The sequence below is a fragment of the Mixophyes fleayi genome, chromosome 3, assembly GCF_038048845.1.
Source record: "Mixophyes fleayi isolate aMixFle1 chromosome 3, aMixFle1.hap1, whole genome shotgun sequence".
Lineage (NCBI taxonomy): Eukaryota > Metazoa > Chordata > Amphibia > Anura > Limnodynastidae > Mixophyes > Mixophyes fleayi.
In genome coordinates, this window is record NC_134404.1 from 31700373 (window position 1) to 31722216 (window position 21844).

At 42.8% G+C, this 21844-nt stretch overlaps 1 protein-coding gene across 1 annotated transcript in view; it reads right to left on the reverse strand.

The window, feature by feature from the left end:
• CYP39A1 (cytochrome P450 family 39 subfamily A member 1) overlaps positions 1-21388 on the reverse strand; it is a 48282-nt gene extending 26894 nt beyond the window's left edge. The window contains exons 1-7 of the mRNA XM_075201321.1: positions 21031-21388; positions 14031-14166; positions 12269-12443; positions 8978-9127; positions 5614-5707; positions 4381-4476; positions 2992-3082 (exon numbers count right to left, since the gene is read on the reverse strand). Coding sequence (XP_075057422.1) covers positions 2992-3082; positions 4381-4476; positions 5614-5707; positions 8978-9127; positions 12269-12443; positions 14031-14166; positions 21031-21234 — 946 coding nt within the window. The 5' untranslated portion in view covers positions 21235-21388. The remainder of the gene's footprint in view (positions 1-2991; positions 3083-4380; positions 4477-5613; positions 5708-8977; positions 9128-12268; positions 12444-14030; positions 14167-21030) is intronic.
• Between the last annotated feature and the right edge of the window lie 456 nt (positions 21389-21844).

Sequence of the window (21844 nt, forward strand, 5' to 3'; positions counted from 1 at the left end):
AAATCTTTATAAACACTTTTAACAATTAACAAATTAAATTAACAAATTAAAAACATCTTAGTATACCAAATTACAGCCCTTTCTGAATTTTTTTCCCACACACACTAAGAATTTAGTAGGTCAGTGTATAACTCCGCCCAGCAGGTGGCGCTGCAGCTTGGTTTTATATTTTCCACACACAGACAGACTAACACACGCCACTAGACATTTATATTATAGATATGCATGTGGGTACCTGCGCCGTGTTGTGTCTATCTACATAGAAGTATCGTATAACCAGAGCGTACTTATACCCAGATTCAGATGGAAATGTTTCTTAAAGTCCTCTGGTATTTGTATACTGGCAGATGTGCGTGAAATTTACATGCACTTTGTTTTAAACACGAGTTGCACTCACATTGTGATCAAGTCCCTTTCACAAGATCATAGGTGAGATCACTAGTATATAACACCAAGAGGGGAATTCTATTGTCCGCGGATTTTTTTTTTGTAATGCTGCGTTAAAAAATGCCAAACGATCCAGGTGGGTTTGGAGATGCAATCGCGGCCGTTTTCACTTAACGCAGCGTTAAAAATCGTGATATTCAATTTGACTGAATTACTGCTGAGAATTGAATCCCCCCCAAGAGTATTTTCACTTAGCTATTATTAAAGGCATGTAACATATGTAGAAATATTTTACAAGAAGCATAAAGAATTATTTAGGCAGACCAGGTGTTCTTTTCATTTTAAATAGCGCAATTGTTCTTCTGAACATACAGCCACAAATCCTTTGTGATAAAAGGGAATTTCAATGTCATGTTTAACATTCCACAAGGCAAAAAATAACCTTATGCCCGTGTACAAGGTAATCACAGTGATCCTAAATCCTGAGAACCGTGACTGCCACCTGCTGCCCGAAAGACAAAATACATTTAATACACAGATATTTTGATTTATTTGCCAAAACTATTTAAAGCTGCAAATTTGCACTAAAATCAGATAGCAATTCACTATCATTGCCTAATCTGAATAAAACAGATAAATGTCAATTGCTAAAGATTTGCCCCCTTTGAGGGAGGTAAATGAAGACGTTTAATGACATAAAATGGCTATAAATGCAATTTTTTGTCTAAAAACGCTGCAAAAGACACCCCATTGAGAGTAATGACATATGAATGATCATTTCCATCTTTCAGAATGAAACATCCCTTAAACATGACTTGTGTCTGCAGTTAGATCATATTTAGGGCCTGAGTCATTAAGGAGAGCAAAGCATAAAAAAAGGAGTAACTTTGTATCTGGGCAAAACCATGTTGCATTGTAGGGGGAAGTAAATTTAAAATGTGAGGACAGATTTATAGCTGGGATAGGGCATGTCCTAGATCAACTTTAAATTTCAGTTTAAAAATAAAGCTATCAAGTATTTGTGCGCTACCTGAAAAAACAGCCAGTATTTAACTTATGTGCAAAATAATGAACTAATTTGCACCCTTTGCATTGTAACATGGTTTTTCCCAGAGAGCATTTACTCCTTTTTTTGCCTTACTGTCCTTAATGACTCAGCCCCTTAGTACAGACGCCCCGATCAGTTCCTACCATAAAGACTAACACACTGCACCTCACAGTAGCTGCCATCTTGGTACACCCAGGCATACACTTCAAATTACTGACTTGTACGTGCCCGGGTTTAACACTGAATTGCTTTTTCTTTCAGAATATTTCTGCGCTTTTCAGCCATGGCTTTAGCTGTGTATTTACATTGCTATTTGATACTACACCTGGCGGGGATTTACTTGGAAGCAATATCTGACTGCGCACCTTATCGCCTGTTACGGTAAGGAATCTCCGCTCATTTTTAAAGTGCAAGGAACAATGAGTGGAGATACATCGCCAGTAGCCAATTCATGGATCGTTCCGCATCACTTCCAATTGAATCCCCCCCACCCATAGAGGGGAATGTATCAAGCAGGATTTTTTTTGTTGCAAAAGTGCCAGTTTTCTGCAATTTTTATGGGCTGTTTTAAAACCGCAGCTGTATGAAATGGTGAACGGATAGAGAACCGCTGGAAAATTACAAATCACCATCCGGACTTTCAGCCACGATGAGAATATAAAGCCGCAGTTTTGTAAAACTCTTGGGAAAAAAAACAACAGAAAAAAAGAGGTGGACCTGAGAGGTGAGATTACTGCAGGCCGCTATCTCACCATTCAGAACATAAGAGGAGCCACCACTCACTTATGAATTAAGAGGGCAACATTAAGCACACTTGGGGCACTACAAGTGCCAGCATGCACGTGGGTGCCCATGAAGACCTTCTAGCTTTGAATCGAGAGAGTTGCGCAGCGATAACATAGCTACTGCGCTCCCAATATTGAAAGCCTTGTATTACGGCAAGCACAGTAAGAACAAGCAGCCCAGAACCCATGTACCATACTGGGGTTGCCGTGGGCCTCTAGGGGGCGCTGCTTTCTCTATTGTTATGCCACTGGTAGACTAGGAATTGTAGTTTTCATGCTATTCATCGTGTACATTTGCAGCTGGACCCCTAACCCCACAAACTGCTGTACAGAGCATTACCCACCAGGACACAATGTCACCAGAATGTGGGTTATATAACAGGTGGTCAAAAAGCCCCATTTCTGCAAACAGAAAGAACAGTAAGCCCATAGCAACCAATCAGATCATTTATCTAGTACATTCTAGAATGTGATAACTGGAATCTGATTGGTTGCTATGGGCAACACCTCCGCTTTTCCTTTGTAGAAGGTTTGGTAAATCTACCCCTATGTGTTTATTATGCTGTATATACTGCTTGCTGTTTGGTAGGACATGGGGAAAAAATAGGGATGAGGTGCTCACTGTTTAGAGGTTAGTGGACCCAAATTTTTTTAAAAGGTTTAGCTGGAAAACCTCAAGTAAAGACACACTGTATTAGTTTGTAAGGTTTACTGCGTGCTCCTACACATAGATGGTGATGTACTGAGAAAATATCAATAAAAAGCAATTACCTGCTGTACCAAACACAGATGTAATCTCCTCCATGACCTCCTTGTACACCTCAGGCTCCGAAATAATGAATGCAAGTGCCCAAAATGTTATCTATCAAAGAAGGATACATGACTGTCATCACAGACAAGGTAAATGCAGGAATATACATAAATCCTGGTAGGTCTGTGCATATGGTAAGAACATGGGGTACGTAATGCACCTATAAGGCTGCGTTCCCACACCGTAAGCTTGAGCTGCATTGCTACAAGTAGTATTTTGTTGCAGGTCACACTGCAGCAGATTGCCCTTTAAGTCCCTGCATTGGTTCACAATTCAATATTTGATTTTGCATTTTTTCTTATTTTATTAGTATCTGTAATTCTGGTGGCGATGGGGAAGAAGGTGGATGTTTAATGTGTGCAAAATACATTTATTTTATACACTGGGTATGTGTCCCATTTATGTTCATTATCTAGACGTCAGTCATTTAGTTTTTTTTTAAATGGTCACTAAAATATATTAGCAAGCGTTAGCAACCATACACCGTCTCCCAATTAGCAGTATAACGGAAGCCCAGGACCTCCGCCAATACCGCACACTTGGCTAATTCTTCTAATGGAGGCAGAAGAAGTTTCAAATCCAGACTCTCTGACACATCAGGGCTTTCTAGTGTGGAGACCAACCAGCGGATCACAGATTATGGAAGAGTCACACGTGTACATGATCTTCAACATTCACACCAATCTGCCAAACCCGGCATTTGGGAGGCTGGCATGAGACGAATGGGATGGTTACAGTAACTGGGATGGAATTCCCTCCCTCGCACAATAAGACTCTCCTCTGGTCTACAAACTTTCAAGCGTTCTCTGAAAACCCTCCTCTTCAGACAAGCTTATAATATTCCTCAACCACTCTCTTAACCTCACTAGATTACCCTATTACCACGACCCACTACACAATTCACACAAGACAACAACCCCCTGACATACATTGCTGTGTGACAGGATCATTTAGCTTACAAATCACTTTTTACCTTTGCAGTCTGGCTGGACCGAGATGCAAAATGTAGACTTAACCTCCCATTGGCCCATAGATTGTAAGCTTGCGAGCAGGGCCTTCTCACCTCTTTGTCTGTTTATTAGTTTACTGTGTTTGTCCCCAATTGTAAAACGCTACGGAATATGTTGGCACTATATAAATGATGATGATGATGATGATGATGATGGGATTGAGCGATTCTGGATCTCTGCACCTACAAGAACTCTCTTTTGGGGTCCCAGGACAGTGGCAGACAGATACTTTGGGTCCCAGCATTATGTTTTCTTATTCCAAGAAGTCACTAGGGCACACAGGTTTATGCCCAGGTAACAATGTGATTAGAGCAGGGCATTCTGTCTGCTGGTACTTACAGGATTGGCATTTGCCTGTGATGCCCACAGCAGAAGCAAACTGTTGTTATAGGTGGAATTTCCATTGACGGTGTCCAGAAGATGTTGCAGCAGCGTCTGTAATAAGTCAGGAAGCCTTACTGACAAGGACATCAATCTTACATTAAGGAAAAGTCTTCAATTAAAACAGACTGCACATAATATATACGTTTATTAAGGGTAGCGGCAGAGAAGGCACAAAAACTGAATCATGACTTTACTCTCTGACATGTCCTAATCGATTATTGTACTCCACAACCGTGTTATCGAACATGGCGCACACTGCACTTTAATACGTGTCCAGTATATATCTTGCCAGGGTCGTAATGAGACGGTAAGGGCAGAAGGAACAGCTGCCTTAGGTACAAGTCACGGGGACTTACACAGATGGATGAAATGTAAATCCCAGTGTGTTCTCACGCAGCAACTAAGGGCCTGATTCATTAAGGATCTTAACTTGAGAAACTTCTTATTTCAGTCTCCTGGACAAAACCATGTTACAATGCAAGTGGTGTAAATTAGTTTTCTGTTTTGCACATAAGTTAAATACTGACTGTTTATTCATGCAGCACACAAATACTTGATAGCTTATTTGTACACTGAAATTTAAAGTTGATATTTGTGTGTTACATGAAAAAACAGGCAGTATTTAACTTATGTGCAAAACAGAATACTAATTTACACCCCTTGCATTGTAACATGGTTTTGTCCAGGAGACTGAAATAAGAAGTTTCTCAAGTTAAGATCCTTAATGAATCAGGCCCTATGTGATGACACCACAGGGTAGATTTATCAAACCTTCTAAGTGGAGGTGTTGCCAACACCAACCAATCAGATTCTAGAACCATGTTCTAGAATGTACTAAATAAATCAAAGCTAGAATCTGATTGGTTGCAACAGCTTCCCTTTACCTGTTTAGAATGTTTGATAACCCCACATATATCTGTCTGAATCGATGCATGGTTGGGAGTCTTTGTCCGGCAGTGCCGAAACGCCTTGTCCGGCTATTGCTTCACACACTTTTGGGTTGGAACATTGCAGAACGGTTGCTACAATAAACACTACGGTATAGGACCATCCCTGAAAAGAAAGTATTTCCGAATTCCGCCTGTGTGTAAATATTCAGCTGAATGAGGGGTTATTGTTTAATAACAGTTATTGTAAACCCCAATCCAACATTGTCACTGCTCAGGAATAAAAGAAGAAAGGCTGTACCTTGGCACTGTCTTCATACGGTTTACTTTGTTCAGCTTCAGCTACAATAAGTTTAAACAAATTCAACAGCCACTGTTTGGACTGGGACCAATCTCTGCAAGACAGAATAGCAGGGCTTAGATCATAGACCTAGAGGATCGCTGCCCATCAACATGAGAAAGTTCCGTCAGTTCCGATCTACAATATAGTTAAGCATACAAACACCAGACGGAATACTGCGTGATTCAGTAGAGTCTGGACTAATCATTCCTAATTAATAACCAAGCCATAGGCTGGGATGAGCATGGTATGACAGGTGGATGAAGTGGGGGGGGGGGGACAAATGGTCAGTGTAAGAAGAATGTAGACGATAAGAAATAATTGTCAATTTGTAGAAGTGACAATTAAGTTAAAGTGAATGTCCACTGATATTTCCTCCTAAAACTTCCAATTCTGAGTTTTGGTAGAAGAGGGAAGGTGGAAGATAGAAGGTAGGGGAAGGTAGAATAAGATTATAAAACATTTTTATACAACATACACCAATGTACACAGCACTGTACAGAGAACTGTCCATGCACAGTGTCTATATCTGGCTGATCTTATAATCAGTTTAGTTGCTGGGACAGATAGAGAGTCACAAAGTGCTGGCACTGGGCTTAAAACAGGGGTCACCAGCAAGTTTCTTCAGTATCCGGTGGACCCTGGGCAGCCGTGCAAAATTTGTACCAAGCCCAAACCTCGCGACTTTCACTATTTTGGCGTGACATCCCCATTTGTGGCCTGAGAAAGGGGCGGGGTTTTATGGGAAAAGTGCGGTTTAAACAAATCTCCTCCTTTGGGGGGGTTGATGCAACTAGGCGGGCAGAGGCGGCTTGTTCTGTCCTGCTTTGGGGATTATACACGTTGGGAGCTATGTCGAATCCCCCTTCCATTGCTCAGTCTGTAGTGCAGCTTTTGTCCGAGACTGTACTATATATTGGGCGTTGGAAGCTGCATTGGTTATAGACACCAGTGCACACAGATACCACCTTCTCACTTATTTTATCCTCTTCTGCCCAAAACCATTATATGACTGACACGTCTGACATCAGAGATACTGGAAGCACTGTCAGAGCTCTGTAGGAGCACAGACAGGGTGCATGTGGGCAAATCTAACAGCCCTGCAGGTTTGCATTCTTTACAGTTATTAAATGACCATTTATCAGCAACGTGTCCTTCATATAGGCTGTAACTATCTACATAGCAAAGTACAAGGTATTCCTACAGGTGACTTTGACCTGTGCCTTACACGCATCTTACCTACAGGCTTCTAATGTTTATACTACAATGTGCACAGCGTAGTGGACTATAGACTTCTCCAGCCCGACTGTTACTGAAGACTTCTCCAGCTGTCACTCACTTGCAGCCCGACTGTTACTGAAGACTTCTCCAGCTGTCACTGAAGACTTCTCCAGCTGTCACTCATCTGCAGTCTGACTGTTACTGAAGACTACTCCAGCTGTCACTCATCTGCAGTCTGACTGTTAGTGAAGACTTCTCCAGCTGTCACTCACCTGCAGTCTGACTGTTACTGAAGACTTCTCCAGCTGTCACTCACCTGCTGCCCGACTGTTACTGAAGACTTCTCCAGCTGTCACTCACCTGCAGTCTGACTGTTACTGAAGACTTCTCCAGCTGTCACACACCTGCAGTCTGACTATTACTGAAGACTTCTCCAGCTGTCACTCACCTGCAGTCTGACTGTTACTGAAGACTTCTCCAGCTGTCACTCACCTGCAGTCTGACTGTTACTGAAGACTTCTCCAGCTGTCACTCACCTGCAGCCTGACTGTTACTGAAGACTTCTCCAGCTGTCACTCACCTGCAGCCTGACTGTTACTGAAGACTTCTCAAGCTGTCACTCACCTGCAGTCTGACTGTTACTGAAGACTTCTCCAGCTGTCACTCACCTGCAGTGTGACTGTTACTGAAGACTTCTCCAGCTGTCACTTACCTGCAGTCTGACTGTTACTGAAGACTTCTCCAGCTGTCACACACCTGCAGTCTGACTGTTACTGAAGACTTCTCCAGCTGTCACTCACCTGCAGCCTGACTGTTACTGAAGACTTCTCCAGCTGTCACTTACCTGCAGTCTGACTGTTACTGAAGACTTCTCCAGCTGTCACTCACCTGCAGTCTGACTGTTACTGAAGACTTCTCCAGCTGTCACTCACCTGCAGTCTGACTGTTACTGAAGACTTCTCCAGCTGTCACACACCTGCAGTGTGACTGTTACTGAAGACTTCTCCAGCTGTCACTCACCTGCAGTCTGACTGTTACTAATATTCATGGACAAATATAAGCTCAAGCACAGCAATTCAATATGAAAATATATGTTGGGCGCAAGTCTGAGCTGGATCTTTTAGTGCCACAAGTATGCACAATAAACGGTGCCCCCATCATGACACATGAAATGTCATGATGGGGGCCCCTCATAAATTATTATTGTTCCCTTTATAAATCAAATATTATTACCTACATACTAAAATAATATATACCATTGCCATCTTAAGTAAATTATATGTTAATAATACCCCCTTAAAGTATGGAGTAATATTGCCCCTTTAATAAAAGTATAAATTAATATTGTCTCCTCAATGCACAAATAATTATTGCCCACATAATTTAATACACCAATGTTGTCTGCCTTATGTCCTGAATGAGCGGATAGCTCAAACAGTATGATGTTTCAGCTATCTCACCTCTCAGAAACATGTCTGAAAAATGCACTTTTGCCAAAACCACATGCGGTTTAGGTGATTGCAAACCGTCGCAGATCGCATGCAGTTTGAGTTTCTAGGTTCCAAGCCGCAGAACCGCATGTCCCCAACAAATGCAACAGGCAACAAACACCTCATGTTTAATACCTTCCAACTCTCGTTTGTTCCAAATGGGGACAGTGTGCGAACAAAGAGTTAGCAGAGTATGTGGCCACATCACGTTGTTGCTTGATACATCACCATTACAAATACGGTTACAGACTACAAACACTAATAAAGGGTGGCACTGTGGTTAGCATTGCTGCCTCACAGCGCTGGTGTCATGAGTGTGATTCCAATCAGAGCCTTATCCGTGTGGAACCTGTATGTCCCTGTGTTTGCGTGGGTTTCCTCCGAGTGCTCCGGTTTCCTTCCACATTCCAAAAACATTATGGTAGGTTAATTGGCTGCTGACAAAATGGACTGTAGTGTGTGTATGTGGCCCGATAGATTGTAAGCTCCAGCGGAGCAGAGACTGAGAAGAAATATTTTCTGTACAGCGCTGCATTATATATGGCTACATAAATGAACAACAATAGTGATAATGCCATTTCCAGTAATCTGTGGTAGGTAGGGCAATCACTTACCTTAAGAACCACTCAGGTATTTGTGAGCCGTACTCAAAGCCTTCGTCAAACTTGCGGAAATGATCCTCAAATTCTTTTATTGTCTCCTTGCTGGTGGGGCACATTCCTTTCCCAAACAAGGTGTCCACCACGGCGGGATACATGATACGCCTGACAGAGAGTCACATACATTCACTGAGACGTGATCTTACAGAGGATGTGCCAGTGCAGTCAGACAAAAGGTTACAACCAGGAGAGCTATAGAGTAAACAATACAATGCCCAAACCAAAGAACACAAGTAACAGTATTATCATGGTAGATTAACAGGCTCATTTGCATAAGGCAATTAAACCTTACAGTATTAAAAAAAGAATGGATAGCACTATACATATCTAATGGACGGGTAGCCCAACTTGCCCCAACTGGCTGACACTGCACATACTGTTACATGAAACCTGAAAGCCTAATTTAACCAGAAAATTACATTTAGTTTTAGGTGCAATATTTTAAGTACGACTTGATCCCAAAAGTTACTTAGCAAGGTGCGGAATCCTGGGGATGCCCCAACGTTTCCTTATATCTGTGATGACCCACTTGCTCCTGCACACTCCCACTGGCAGCATTTTGTCCATGGAGAACATCTTGCCTTGACTGAAGAAAGACCAGGGGATAAATGTATCAAGCTGAGGGTTTGAAAAAAGTGGAGATGTTGCCTACAGCAGCCAATCAGATTCTAGCTGTCACTTTGTAGAATGCACCAAATAAATGACAGCTAGAATTTGATTGGTTGCTATAGGCAACATCTCCACTTTTTCAAACCCGCAGCTTGATAAATTTACCCCCAGGTCTGCAGATCCATTTCAAAACCCAAGCTTTTTTCTGGCGGCAGGAATGTGGGAAAACTAGCAGAGCAATGGCGGGTGGGCACGCAAAATGCGTCGTGGAGTAGGATTTACTTACAATATTCCACTCACAACAAAATTTTCAGCTTTGGGTGCAATTAACCCCCTGGTAGCCCTGCTTTCACAACAATCCATTCCCTGTACAAAAGTATAACAACATATAATAAATACACTTATTGAACGCAGCAAAAACCCTCATTTCAATTTATTGGAAGTCACCTACCATACCTATCATCATAGACCGGCTGCCACCACCAAATATTTATCTGTACATGGTATTTTTAGTTAGATTGAATGAAGAAGAATATAATTATAAAAACAAAATACCAGCCTATGTACAACATGCCGACCAACTTTCCAACTTGTCGAAACCATATGGCAAAACGCGTAAGGTGTTTCTGCCTGTGCTGATGCTTGTTTAGTGCTAAGTGACAATATACATTATAGGGTCATGAATGAACAAAAGAATACCAGGATTTAGAATAGAGTGTGTGTTTGTGTGTCGAGAATTAATGGCAGACTACCAGAATAGAAATGGATCTGTCTAATCAATAATGCAACACTTGCTACATGCAAAGCTCTTTGTGTTACAAGATACAGAATAGTCCACAATAATTCAAGCAGGAGAAGTACAAGCTACAGCCTATTTGTTATATGAGCACTGCAGACTATATGCTAACTTATGTCACATATTATTCCTAAAGGAATTCCATTCCAGCATTGGTGGTTATGGGTAGAAGTAAGGGGCAGAAATAAGGATGCCCAATAGCTACTGAATCCCATTGGATCACAATGTGAGCTATGTTTGGTATCAGAGTAATATTCGACCCAGCAGCACATTAATAATTGCGATCCACAGTAAACAGAAGCAGGATAGCTGCAAAGCGTAACCCACTCGCTGTACAAATATTAAATGGGGCAATATTATGTCTATTGGATATCATTTTATAAGAACTGTATCAAACATAAGTGCTATGACGAATATAGATTGAGACACGGAGGGAAGCTTCTCTAAACAACGGAACAACATGATACCGATATATATAATAAACTGCTACTACAGCATAGATTATCACTGACGGATTGAAGACCTACCTGGAATAACTTATTCATACTGATGCATGATGAACGGCATAGTAGATACTGAATGTTCTACATAAATAATAGTGCTTGTATTAATTAGTGGTACTACCTTGACCTATCCACTGGAAAACTGAGCTAAATCCCTGCCCTTTCAGCTGTGTTCTCACTCTGGGCCTGATTCATTAAGGAAAGCAAAGCAAAAAAAAAAGAAGTAACTTTGCACTTTGGCAAAACCATGTTGCATTTGAGGGGGGAGGTAAATTTAAAATATGGGGACAGATTGTTGGGGTAGGACATGTCCTAGATCAACTATGAATTTCAGTGTAAAAATAAAGCTATCAAGTATTTGTGTCCTACATGAAAAAGCAGCCAGTGTTTTCCTTATGTGCAAAATAATAAAATAATTTGCACCCCTTGCATTGTAACATGGTCTGTCCAGTAGCAAATTTACTCCTTTTTTTTCTTGTTTTTCTCTCCTTCATGAGTCAGGCCCAGAATGATAACACAGCAGAAAGGGCAGGGATCAATCTCAGTTTCCCAGAGGATAGATCATAGCAGATTTTCAATCTATTTATCTCAAGGAAGTACCACTAATTAATACAAGCACTATTATTTATGTAGAACATGAATGGCCTACGTCTCTTCTAGTCTGCTCTCGACTGACTTCTGTTCATTTATTATTTAGTTCCATTCATCCTTCTAGCCTCCTTGATCATTCTAACTGAATATCTTCCACCATATTCAATTTTTTTAAAAAAAGGTAAAATAAACAATCAGGCACATTTGGCCACGCCCATGTTTTGCAGTAGGCGTGTCCAGAACCTGCCAACAAAAGATACAGTTCTACCCAGTAATGACCCTAGCTTGCCATAACCACACACCCAATGTGTAGGCCACATTTCTTCATGCAACTATGAAAATAGGGACAGACGCGCTAAAATTTGAACAGTTCTGGTATACGTAAATTCCCTTACGCTACATGACTCCCATAGTGGCATTCCTATCTCGATCTTATCTCTCCATAGAGATTGCTACTCTGTGTAAATTAGTACAGTAATATGACCGTAAACCCTGGTACCTGCTATCTACCTTACTAGGAATAGTTTCACTCCCTAATTCCTCCCCTCGGGCCGGCTGCTCCTCTGCAAGCGCCATCATCTTGCTCCATACACCGAAGTACCTTAGTAAAAGACTAAAAGCAGTTGCGCAAATTGAGAGAAGGGCGGGGCCAAAGCTGATTTTGTAGCGGCAGAAAGTGAATCACCCCATAAAAGTATCACATAACTGGCACCCTTCTCCTCTGTGACCCCGAGTAAACCCTCTTACCTGACCAGGTCGTAGAGTTCCTCGGTGCCCTGCGGCTTCAGCTGCCCCAGGTGGGTGGTAAACTCACTGCCCAGGCGGGTAACGTGTAGATTCAGCCTGTTCTGGGACAGCCTCAGCTTTATCATCTCGTGGATAGCGCTGTGCGACTTGAAGAAGTTTTTCTTCTCAATAGAAGCTGCACATAGTGATTAAAGACAGGAGGGTTACTTTCTTGTACTTACTGCAAGGTCCTGAAGCCTTATTTAATGCTGAGCTGTCCTCTGCACACAGTGAATTCAATTGTGTAGGCTGTTCAAACATGTAGCCTGATAATTTGCCAGTGACTTATGGGAGCTGAAAGAGTTAACCTAGGGATATAGCAACAGCAGGGATGGAACACTACATCGCAGGGCCCCTTAGTGGCCCCACACCCTACGAGCGTGGTAACTCCAATGCTGAGCAACACTCTGCAAAGTGCAATGTGACTTTTCTTTCCTGAAAAACAAGATCTCTTAAGGCCGAAAGCTGAAAGGACTCATGTTAAGCAGACTTGGCGCTAAAAAAGCCTCCTGTAAAAATAGCATATATATGCCCAAATACTGAGTCAAGATGCTCCCAGCTCCGCACGTCGGACATACATACACCCACATGCCCATAAGCACAAGAAAAGTTTGTTAACAATTGTTTTGATAGCGAAAAGACACATTTACTATTAGGCTGCATATAATCGTTCTAGCATATAAAAGTAGAAAAAAATAAATACTTTAAAATATATGCCCACAAAATAAATCCTATCATATATGCATCAATGAACAGCGATATCATCTATCAGCTTCAGAGGTGAATCCGCAATCAGCCAATCAGAACCCGCTAGCTATTGTTGGCGATAAGGAGTCAGATGCTTCCAACACTGCATGTGCACAGATACGTGACCTCTCTTTATGAGTATACACAGCGTTCATCATTTATACTACGTAAACTGGAGTATGTGCAACTCAGCATAAGGCACTTAAAGTACAACAAAGACCGACTGTCCGGAACAGAGTTAAGGAGTATTCAGGGAACTTGTTTCTGCCAGGATAATGTCTTTAAGTAGAATTTTATATATACTCGATAGCAAAATCCTGTCATTCAAAAAGCACATACTTGCTTTGTTCGCTACACAAGATGTAACTCTATAGACTTGTCTCTGGCTGTGCAAGTTAAAGATTCTGTGAACTTACTTCTTCTTTAGGCACAAAGCTCTCAGGTCCTTCTCACAGGATCATCACTGAGTCACTGCCTGACTAGTAATCGTAAAACCAGATTATATTTTTGAGTCAATGGTTTCTGGAATAACGATATGCTGCACTCTCATGAATGTTAGCTCTGCTCACATAATGACTGTCTCCTCTGAGTTTAAGTAACAGGTCTGCTTTAGATGCTAGTATTATCTTATATAAACAAGTTACCAACATTCCACAGGTCTGTATATTAAGGAGACAGAGCAAACACTGTATTTATACAGTGCACAATCTAAGCTGGCTTCCATCTGGACAATGGCTCTGGGTCACACAGAGACGCTAAGCCGGTGCACAGATCCCACCTGCACTGTCTTTGCTGGACACGGTCAAAGCCCGCTAAGTGTTATGGCCAACAATCAAATATAAAACCGTTGACGGGTCCACATTTCTCAAAGATTAACTAGAAAAAGACAGAATTTCTTTGGAGAACGATGAACTAATGCACAGAAGACAACGTGAGGTATCATCTGTAGGAATGAGCCAGAGGCAGGAGCTCTTACCCGTGTACAGGACCGGTTTCTGCACTGCTTGCTGGAAGTCCACGTGTTTGGAAGTGAAGAAGGCGGAGACTCCTTCATCCCCACTCACGAAGGTGAGCCTGTTTCCTGCTGCCACCACCGTGAAGACCGGACCGTGCTGGAAAACAAAATTCCACACATCACTCCTATAACAGGTCTGTCCAAATATAATCACCATCCCCATTTATAGAGCACTGACATATTACACAGCGCTGAACATTGAGGGAATCTTAATGCAGATTTCATACAATCATCATCATCATTTATTTATATAGCGCCACTGACTCCGCAGCGCTGTACAGAGAACTCACTCACATCAGTCCCTGCCCCATTGGGGCTTACAGTCTAAATTCTCTAACATACATACACAGACACAGAGACTAGGGTCAATTTTCATAGCAGCCAATTAACCTACTAGTATGTTTTTGGAGTGTGGGAGGAAACCAGAGCACCTGGAGGAAACCCATGCAAACACGAGGAGAACAAACAAACTCCCCACAGATAAGGCCATGGTCGGGAATTGAACTCATGACCCCAGCAATGTGAGGCAGAAGTGCTAACCACTTAGCCACCGTGCTGCCCGGACAAAGGCATGAAACAGAAGGTAAAGCCGGCTTTGTCCACGTCAGCTTACAATCTAAGGTGTATGGGGAACATCTGATACATAATGTATGGAGCAGACAGATGTTGGAGAGGGTGTGGCTTGCGGGGTACCCTGCTGCATGTTTGGTGGTGTTGCCCTAAAATGCGACCTCATTGGCAACAAATTCATATTCTCATCAAGGATATTGCACTGGTTAAAATGCCCGAGTCCCCCCAATACTCGCTTCTTCCTAGACGGCTCCCGGGCACTAGTCGCTCCACGCAAAAACTTATTAATCATATATTATATGCCTCTAAATGTTTAATTGCCGCTCTATGGAAAAACACCTCTCCCCCCTCATTCTCAGCCACTATCAACAAAATTTGGTCAGTTTGAAGGATGGAAAGCTTTACAGCTCTCCTCAAAGACAAACCAGTGAACTTCAAAAACACTTGGTCTTTCTGGACGAATCACTATGATGCTGAACCTCCCTTGACAACCGGTTGACAAATCTCTGTTGGTTTGGATAGGTACCCCTGTCAGGTGTAAGAAGGATCATTACGCATATAAGTTCTGGAAAATTCTGATTTAATTCGTTCTTCATATAGCCACACGGGTTAATGGCTCTCTACCCTACAATCTGATGCATAATACAATGAGTAGAATACTCTCCTGTTCCCCTCCCCATTACCATAACCCACCTTTCCTTCCCCTATTGTTCGTCTCCCCCCTCCCTCTGAAAAATAAAAACAAACAACGTTTTTCTTTTCCATAAATAACATACCGGATTTTAGAGAATTAATCTAAGTCTTTCTATTATTGTGTGTAAACTCTATTGAGTTTCATATGTATACAGGGCCGCCGATGGGGGGGGGGGGGGGGGGAGTGAGTACTAATTACCCGGGCCCGGGCATGTCAGGGGGCCCAGCCCGGGCATGTCAGGGGGCCCGGCCCGGGCCCTTGTGCTGCTGATTTTTTATTTATTGTTTTCAAAACATTTTTTTCATTCTCTTTTTTTTTTGCTTTTTTTTTTTTTGTTTGCGGGGGGGCTCGGACGTTGGTGGGGGGAGGGGGCTAGTTTATAAAAAAGAACAACATACTCACCTGATCGCGGCGCCGGCATCCCTCCTCTCTGCTGCTCTGTGCTCCATTCAGACTGTCTGAATGCCGGGTGTGATGTCATCATGTCATGCCCAGCATTCAGTCAGTCTGGAGCACAGAGCAGCAGAGAAGACCAAGAAAGGAGAAAAGGTAAGTGAAGGGAGGAAAACGAGGGGGGGCACCGAGGGGTTAAAAAAGGGGGGTAGCATGACAGGGGGGGTTAAAAAATGAGGGGGGGCACAGAGGGGTTAAAAAGGGGGGCAGCATGACAGGGGGGTTAAAAAATGAGGGGGGGCACAGAGGGGTTAAAAAACGGGGGGGGGGGCGGCATGAGAGAGGGGTTAAAAAATGGGGGGGGGAGCATGACAGAGGGGTTAAAAAATGAGGGGGGCACAAAGGGGTTAAAAAACGGGGGGGGGGGCAGCATGACAGAGGGGTTAAAAAATGAGGGGGGGCACAGAGGGGTTAAAAAACCGGGAGGCGGCATGACAGAGGGGTTAAAAAATTAGGGGGGGGCACAGAGGGGTTAAAAAACGGGGCAGCATGGCACAGTGGGGTTAAAAAACAGGGGTCAGCATGGCACAGTGGGGTTAAAAAACGGGGCAGCATGGCACAGTGGGGTTAAAAACAGGGGTCAGCATGGCACAGTGGGGTTAAAAAATGGTGGGCAGCATGGCACAGTGGGGTTAAAAAATGAGGGGGGCATAGAGGGGTTAAAAAGGGGGGGCAGCATGACAGAGGGGTTAAAAAATGAGGGGGGCACAAAGGGGTTAAAAAACGGGGGGGCAGCATGACAGAGGGGTTAAAAAAATGAGGGGGGCACAAAGGGGTTAAAAAACGGGGGGGCAGCATGACAGATGTTAAAAAATGAGGGGGGGCACAGAGGGGTTAAAAAACGGGGAGGCGGCATGACAGAGGGGTTAAAAAATTAGGGGGGGCACAGAGGGGTTAAAAAACGGGGCAGCATGGCACAGAGGGGTTAAAAAACAGGGGTCAGCATGGCACAGTGGGGTTAAAAAGTGGTGGGCAGCATGGCACAGTGGGGTTAAAAATAAGTGGAGGCATGGCACAGTGGGATTGAAAAAGGGGGGGAGAAGCATAGTATAGTGTGATGAAGGGGAGCCAGATGAAAGGGGCAAAAGCAGCATGGAGGGCGCAGTGTGATCATAAGGCATGGCGATGATGAAGGGGCACATTATTGTAATATTGGAGCTGGAAGAAGGCCTAATTATTAATCGTGGATGGTACTGATTTAACGCCAGGGTTGTTTGGAATTATCTAAATGTAGCTATTTTTTTCCAAATAGGGCCCCCAGCATTCCAGGATCAAGACCAGCCGCAACTAAAGAAACATGCAGCCACAGGTGGTGAAATGAGAAGAACAGGTAGGAGAGAGCAGGACAGTATGTGAAATGTTGTGATTCTAGTAGGGACAATGTAAATTTTTGGTGAGTGTTGTGTCCAATGTAAGGTGGAGGCCAAGACTGAAGTCTTTGTGTACACACTGCATTCTTTCTATACTACACTTTGGTGCTAGACGTCCTGAAAGTCAGGAGTGCTTGGACATATGTGACGCTCGGGCTGAGAGCCTAGTGATTTTGATGTGTTAGCCACGCCCCAATGGCACATTTGCCACGCCCCCAAATGCATGACCACATTCCCGAAAAATTTGAGGGGGGCCCCACGAATTTGTTGTACCGGGGCCCTGAATTCCTCTTGGCAGCCCTGTATGTATACAGTATGTTTATACATTCTCTTGGTATGTTTTAATCTCATTGTTTTGTTTTGAAAAAACCCCAATAAAAATTACTTTAAAAAAAAAAAAAAGGTATGGACCAGAGGCTGTGGGGGGGAAAGTGCGTGTGGCTACCGTAAGACAGAACCATTATCAGTCACTGGCCATAAAGCAGACATTGGTGACTGGAGTCTTAGCTTCTGGTGATGTAATAAGGTTGGAGTGAGGAGAGACAGAGAAAGACGGAGACATGAAATTAAGGGGGGAATTCAATTAGCCGTGAAGTGTCTCTGCAATGTGCATGAGACACTTTGCGGTGGAGATTTAACAGCAATCTCCACCCATACAGGTGCGAGGGTAAATGAGCGGAGATTTCTCCAGTAATTGCCGGCAATGTGCACGGCGCGATGTCTGATCCCCACATCGCTGGCAATTGAATTCTCCCCTAAAAGTTGTGGTGGCAGCTCAGCTACCAATCTGTTCATCAGAGTGCCCAGAGAAAGGGGTACAGCACTAGTCCTGCACATATCTGGCCATTCAACTATGGGAATTGTTGGACTTGGGGAAACCGTTAAAGAGCAGAATTACTAGTGCATTAGCTGCTCAATAACCAAGTCACACTTTCCGACTGTGAGGACCCATCATCATTTATTTATGAGGTTACACAGATACCGCAGTGCTGTGCAGTCAGCGGTACAAAGCGTTGGTTAGTCTATTAACTGCTTGCGTCATCCTATCGCCATCTCAGCTTACAGTTGTACTACACACGTGTGAACTAAGTGTCTCGCAGCAACAGAAGATCTGTGTTATTGCTGCTGGATGATAAATAGATCTCTTCATTTTAAACCGGACTGATTTGTGCTTTGTCTTCCTTCTGGCATCTAACCCTACTTCTTTCTGTTTTTATCTATTATATTTTTACTTATATACCTGTATAGTTTATACTTGCCAACTTTTCCTGGTTAGCTTCAGGGAGATCCCGGGGGAGGTGGGCATGCGGGGGCGGAGCTTGATGAATTGCATCATTTTGGCACCGCCCCTAAACGATTGTCACAATGTTGGCCAATTACAGCAGGGGTGGGGCTAAGATGACGTGATAATTGCGTCATTAAGCCCCCCCTCCCCGCCACTTATCTATGTGGGAGTGAGAACCAGGAGGTTGCCTTGCTCTCCCGGGAGCACGGGAAGTCTCCCAGTAATGCAGGAGTCTCCCGCACATTCCGGGAAAGTAGGCAACTATGCGTTAAAGAGAAGCAGCTAATGAATCTCTAGAGACTGAAGTGTCTTTTACATTTCTGTCTCCATTACTGAAGTCATGTTTTCTTACCAGTCATTGATTAAATCTTGGTCTCCATGAAAATGGCCACCTCCATAGGCATCAATACATGGACATAGGACACAATTTCTGAACTTTGTCATCATGCCACAGATGGCGAAGCCAACCACATCTTGTACTGGCTCAGCATCAGGGAGAATGCCAGACTCTTCAGGGAGTGAGAGAAATCTCCCCTAGTTCAGGGAGTCTCCCTGACATTCAGGAAGAGTTGGCAAGTATGGTATAGTTTGATGTTTGCCTCTGGTGAGAAGTTTTAGTTTAACAAGGAATAATAATTCACTACATTATATTGTTAATGTATTCATTATATGACCACATTGTACATTTGTACGGAATATGAGCAGCTTGGGAGACATTGATAAGATGGATTGATTCTAGCACTGTACCTCTGTACTGGTTTATATGGACGCTGTAATATGGAAAGATTAATGACTATACACAGTTCAGGGTAACGATATTCAGATATGGTTGTCAGGTAGGAAGGCGAGGACATGATTTGATCTTCGTGCGTTGTGGAAGCTGGGAAGGCCATGGACTGAGGTGGAAGGCGAGATCAATATTTTTGAAGAAAACATACTTGGTATGGGGAAAAGGAAAAGCATGGCGAAGCCTATTTACCATACACAGTAGGGGTACAAGTATCACATCTACCTCCTACTGATATCACCATCTCTGGATAGCCATAGCAGAGACTGCCTACCTGAAAAATGCTTTATTATTTAAATACAGAATTTTTTTCCCCTTTCATAAATATAATTATATATTTTTTTTCTATTTATTACTTTTGTGACTTTATTATTTTAATTTTAATGAAAAGTCTGTCTCCATCTACTGGTCAGATGGATGATTGCAAGACTCCCGCCACCATCAGGAAGCCGTGATAACAGCGATACCTGATATCAGAGGTCCAATACAAGCAAACAAATCAGGTCATTGAGATAAGGAACATGTTAGCCTTGGCTCAGATTGCCAAGAACAGAAGTTGATTTTTAGATGTGCCAACATAACCCATTTCTCTTGCTACCCACTTGTACGTTCCCATTTTTCCTACGCCCGCCGGATGTCTACCTTCAATAACCTGGCCTGATTTATTGAATGGATGTTAAATTATTGCATAATGTTTGTAAATTAATTAATTAATTAAGCCCAGTTTACTACAATTGAACAACAAGGAAATTGTGTTTTGGTGAAATCCTCTTATGAATTATTGTTTTCTATTTAATGTACCATGTTAATTAATGAATCAATAAATAATCAATAAACCAGACTCTGAAGGGTCTAGAAGGCTAAGACCTCTTTTAGCCCTAATTAAGCAGACATGAGGAAATTGCTCTGAATATTGTGCAGGCATTGGGATCATGAAGTCTGTAACTTGGTTTGGACCAATGGCCAACAAGGGCTAATGGCTCGATTGTCCGGCAAATAGGCCAGGAAGCAATGTTCCATGGCCACTACCCACAATTCCCTGATCATGGACATGTAATTATTTATGTATCATCTATTCAAACTCTCTCTTTTGTTTGATTATTTAGTAATGACCTGACATGACAGATCAATGAAGCCCATAATAAGAAGAGTGGTCATTTTTACGGCTATCCAACAGATTGAAGAAGATACTAGTAAGATATTGTACAAAGTTACATATTTGTTATTGAACATAGAGAACACCCCATAATAAAGCAATGATAAAAGTTCCGTGTACAATTTAAGTCTTATGACAAAGTGAACAAAAATGTAACTTCAGTCTCCTCAAAGCAGTGACTGAATCCCCTATCCTGTGACATACAGTAATTCACAACTGTGCACCAGTCCTACTAATGCAACTATGTACACATATCTTAAAACGATTATGTTAAAGGATTAGAGGGTAGTCACTATGCAACCTGTCAAATGCCACATAAAAAGGATCATAGTTGCAAACAAAAAAAAAAATTCATTGAAAAATTATAAAATACTGACAATAAAAAAGTACAACATACAGCTAATGACAGGTGCAAAATATTGTCACTCACGAATTGCAAAAAATGTGTAAATAAAAAATTACAACATACTGCTAATGACTGGTGCAAAATACTGTCATTCACGAATTGCAAAAAATGTGTCAATCAATCAATCGCAAAATTAAATAGTCATAAACTGAAATAACTGTAATAATAAGCAATAGGTGGAGAGTGCAGCCTGATGCCCGGCAGTGCCACTTCATCTGTCTGGTCAGTAGTGCCATTTACCTTCTGCCTGGCTCTCTCTATGAACTGCAGGGGAGCTTTCCCCATCTCCAAAGCTGCCCCCAGCCAGGGGATCCAGCCCCGGATGCAGGGGGGAGGCGGGAGGCTTTGGGGCCCTCTAGAGAGTAAGCTCCTTGTCAGTAGCCCGGCCAGGAGGGCCAGCAGGACCCCCAGCACGGGGTATGGGAGAGAGAGCAGCTCCAGCATCCTCAGCAGCTGACTGGGCACGCCTGGTACACCTGGCACACCTGGCCCCGGGCAGCGCTTGACAGCTGGTGACGTCACGCGGAGGGCGTGGCCCTTGGCTATGAATGACAGACGAGGTTGTAGCGATCAATGGAACTGCCGCGAGCAGGTGCCCATGGATCCCACCCGGCCAACCAATCAGTGTGGCCGAGCAAGGCAGGCATCCAATCAGAAGTGTGGGCTGGGGACTGAGGCGGGTTACACAGATGACAGCCAGGCTGTGTCCTCTAAGTCACTGTGCACTTACACACGATATACTTATATCAGGATATATAGAGGTTACACATGTGCACTTACACACAATACAATAACTTATATCAGGGTATATAAACGTTACACATGTGCACTTACACACAATACAATAACTTATATCAGGGTATATAAACGTTACACATGTGCACTTACACACAACACACTTATATCAGGATATATGGAGGTTACACATGTGCACTTACACACAATACAATCACTTATATCAGGGTATATAAACGTTACACATGTGCACTTACACACAACACACTTATATCAGGGTATAGAAACGTTTCACATGTGCACTTACACACAATACACT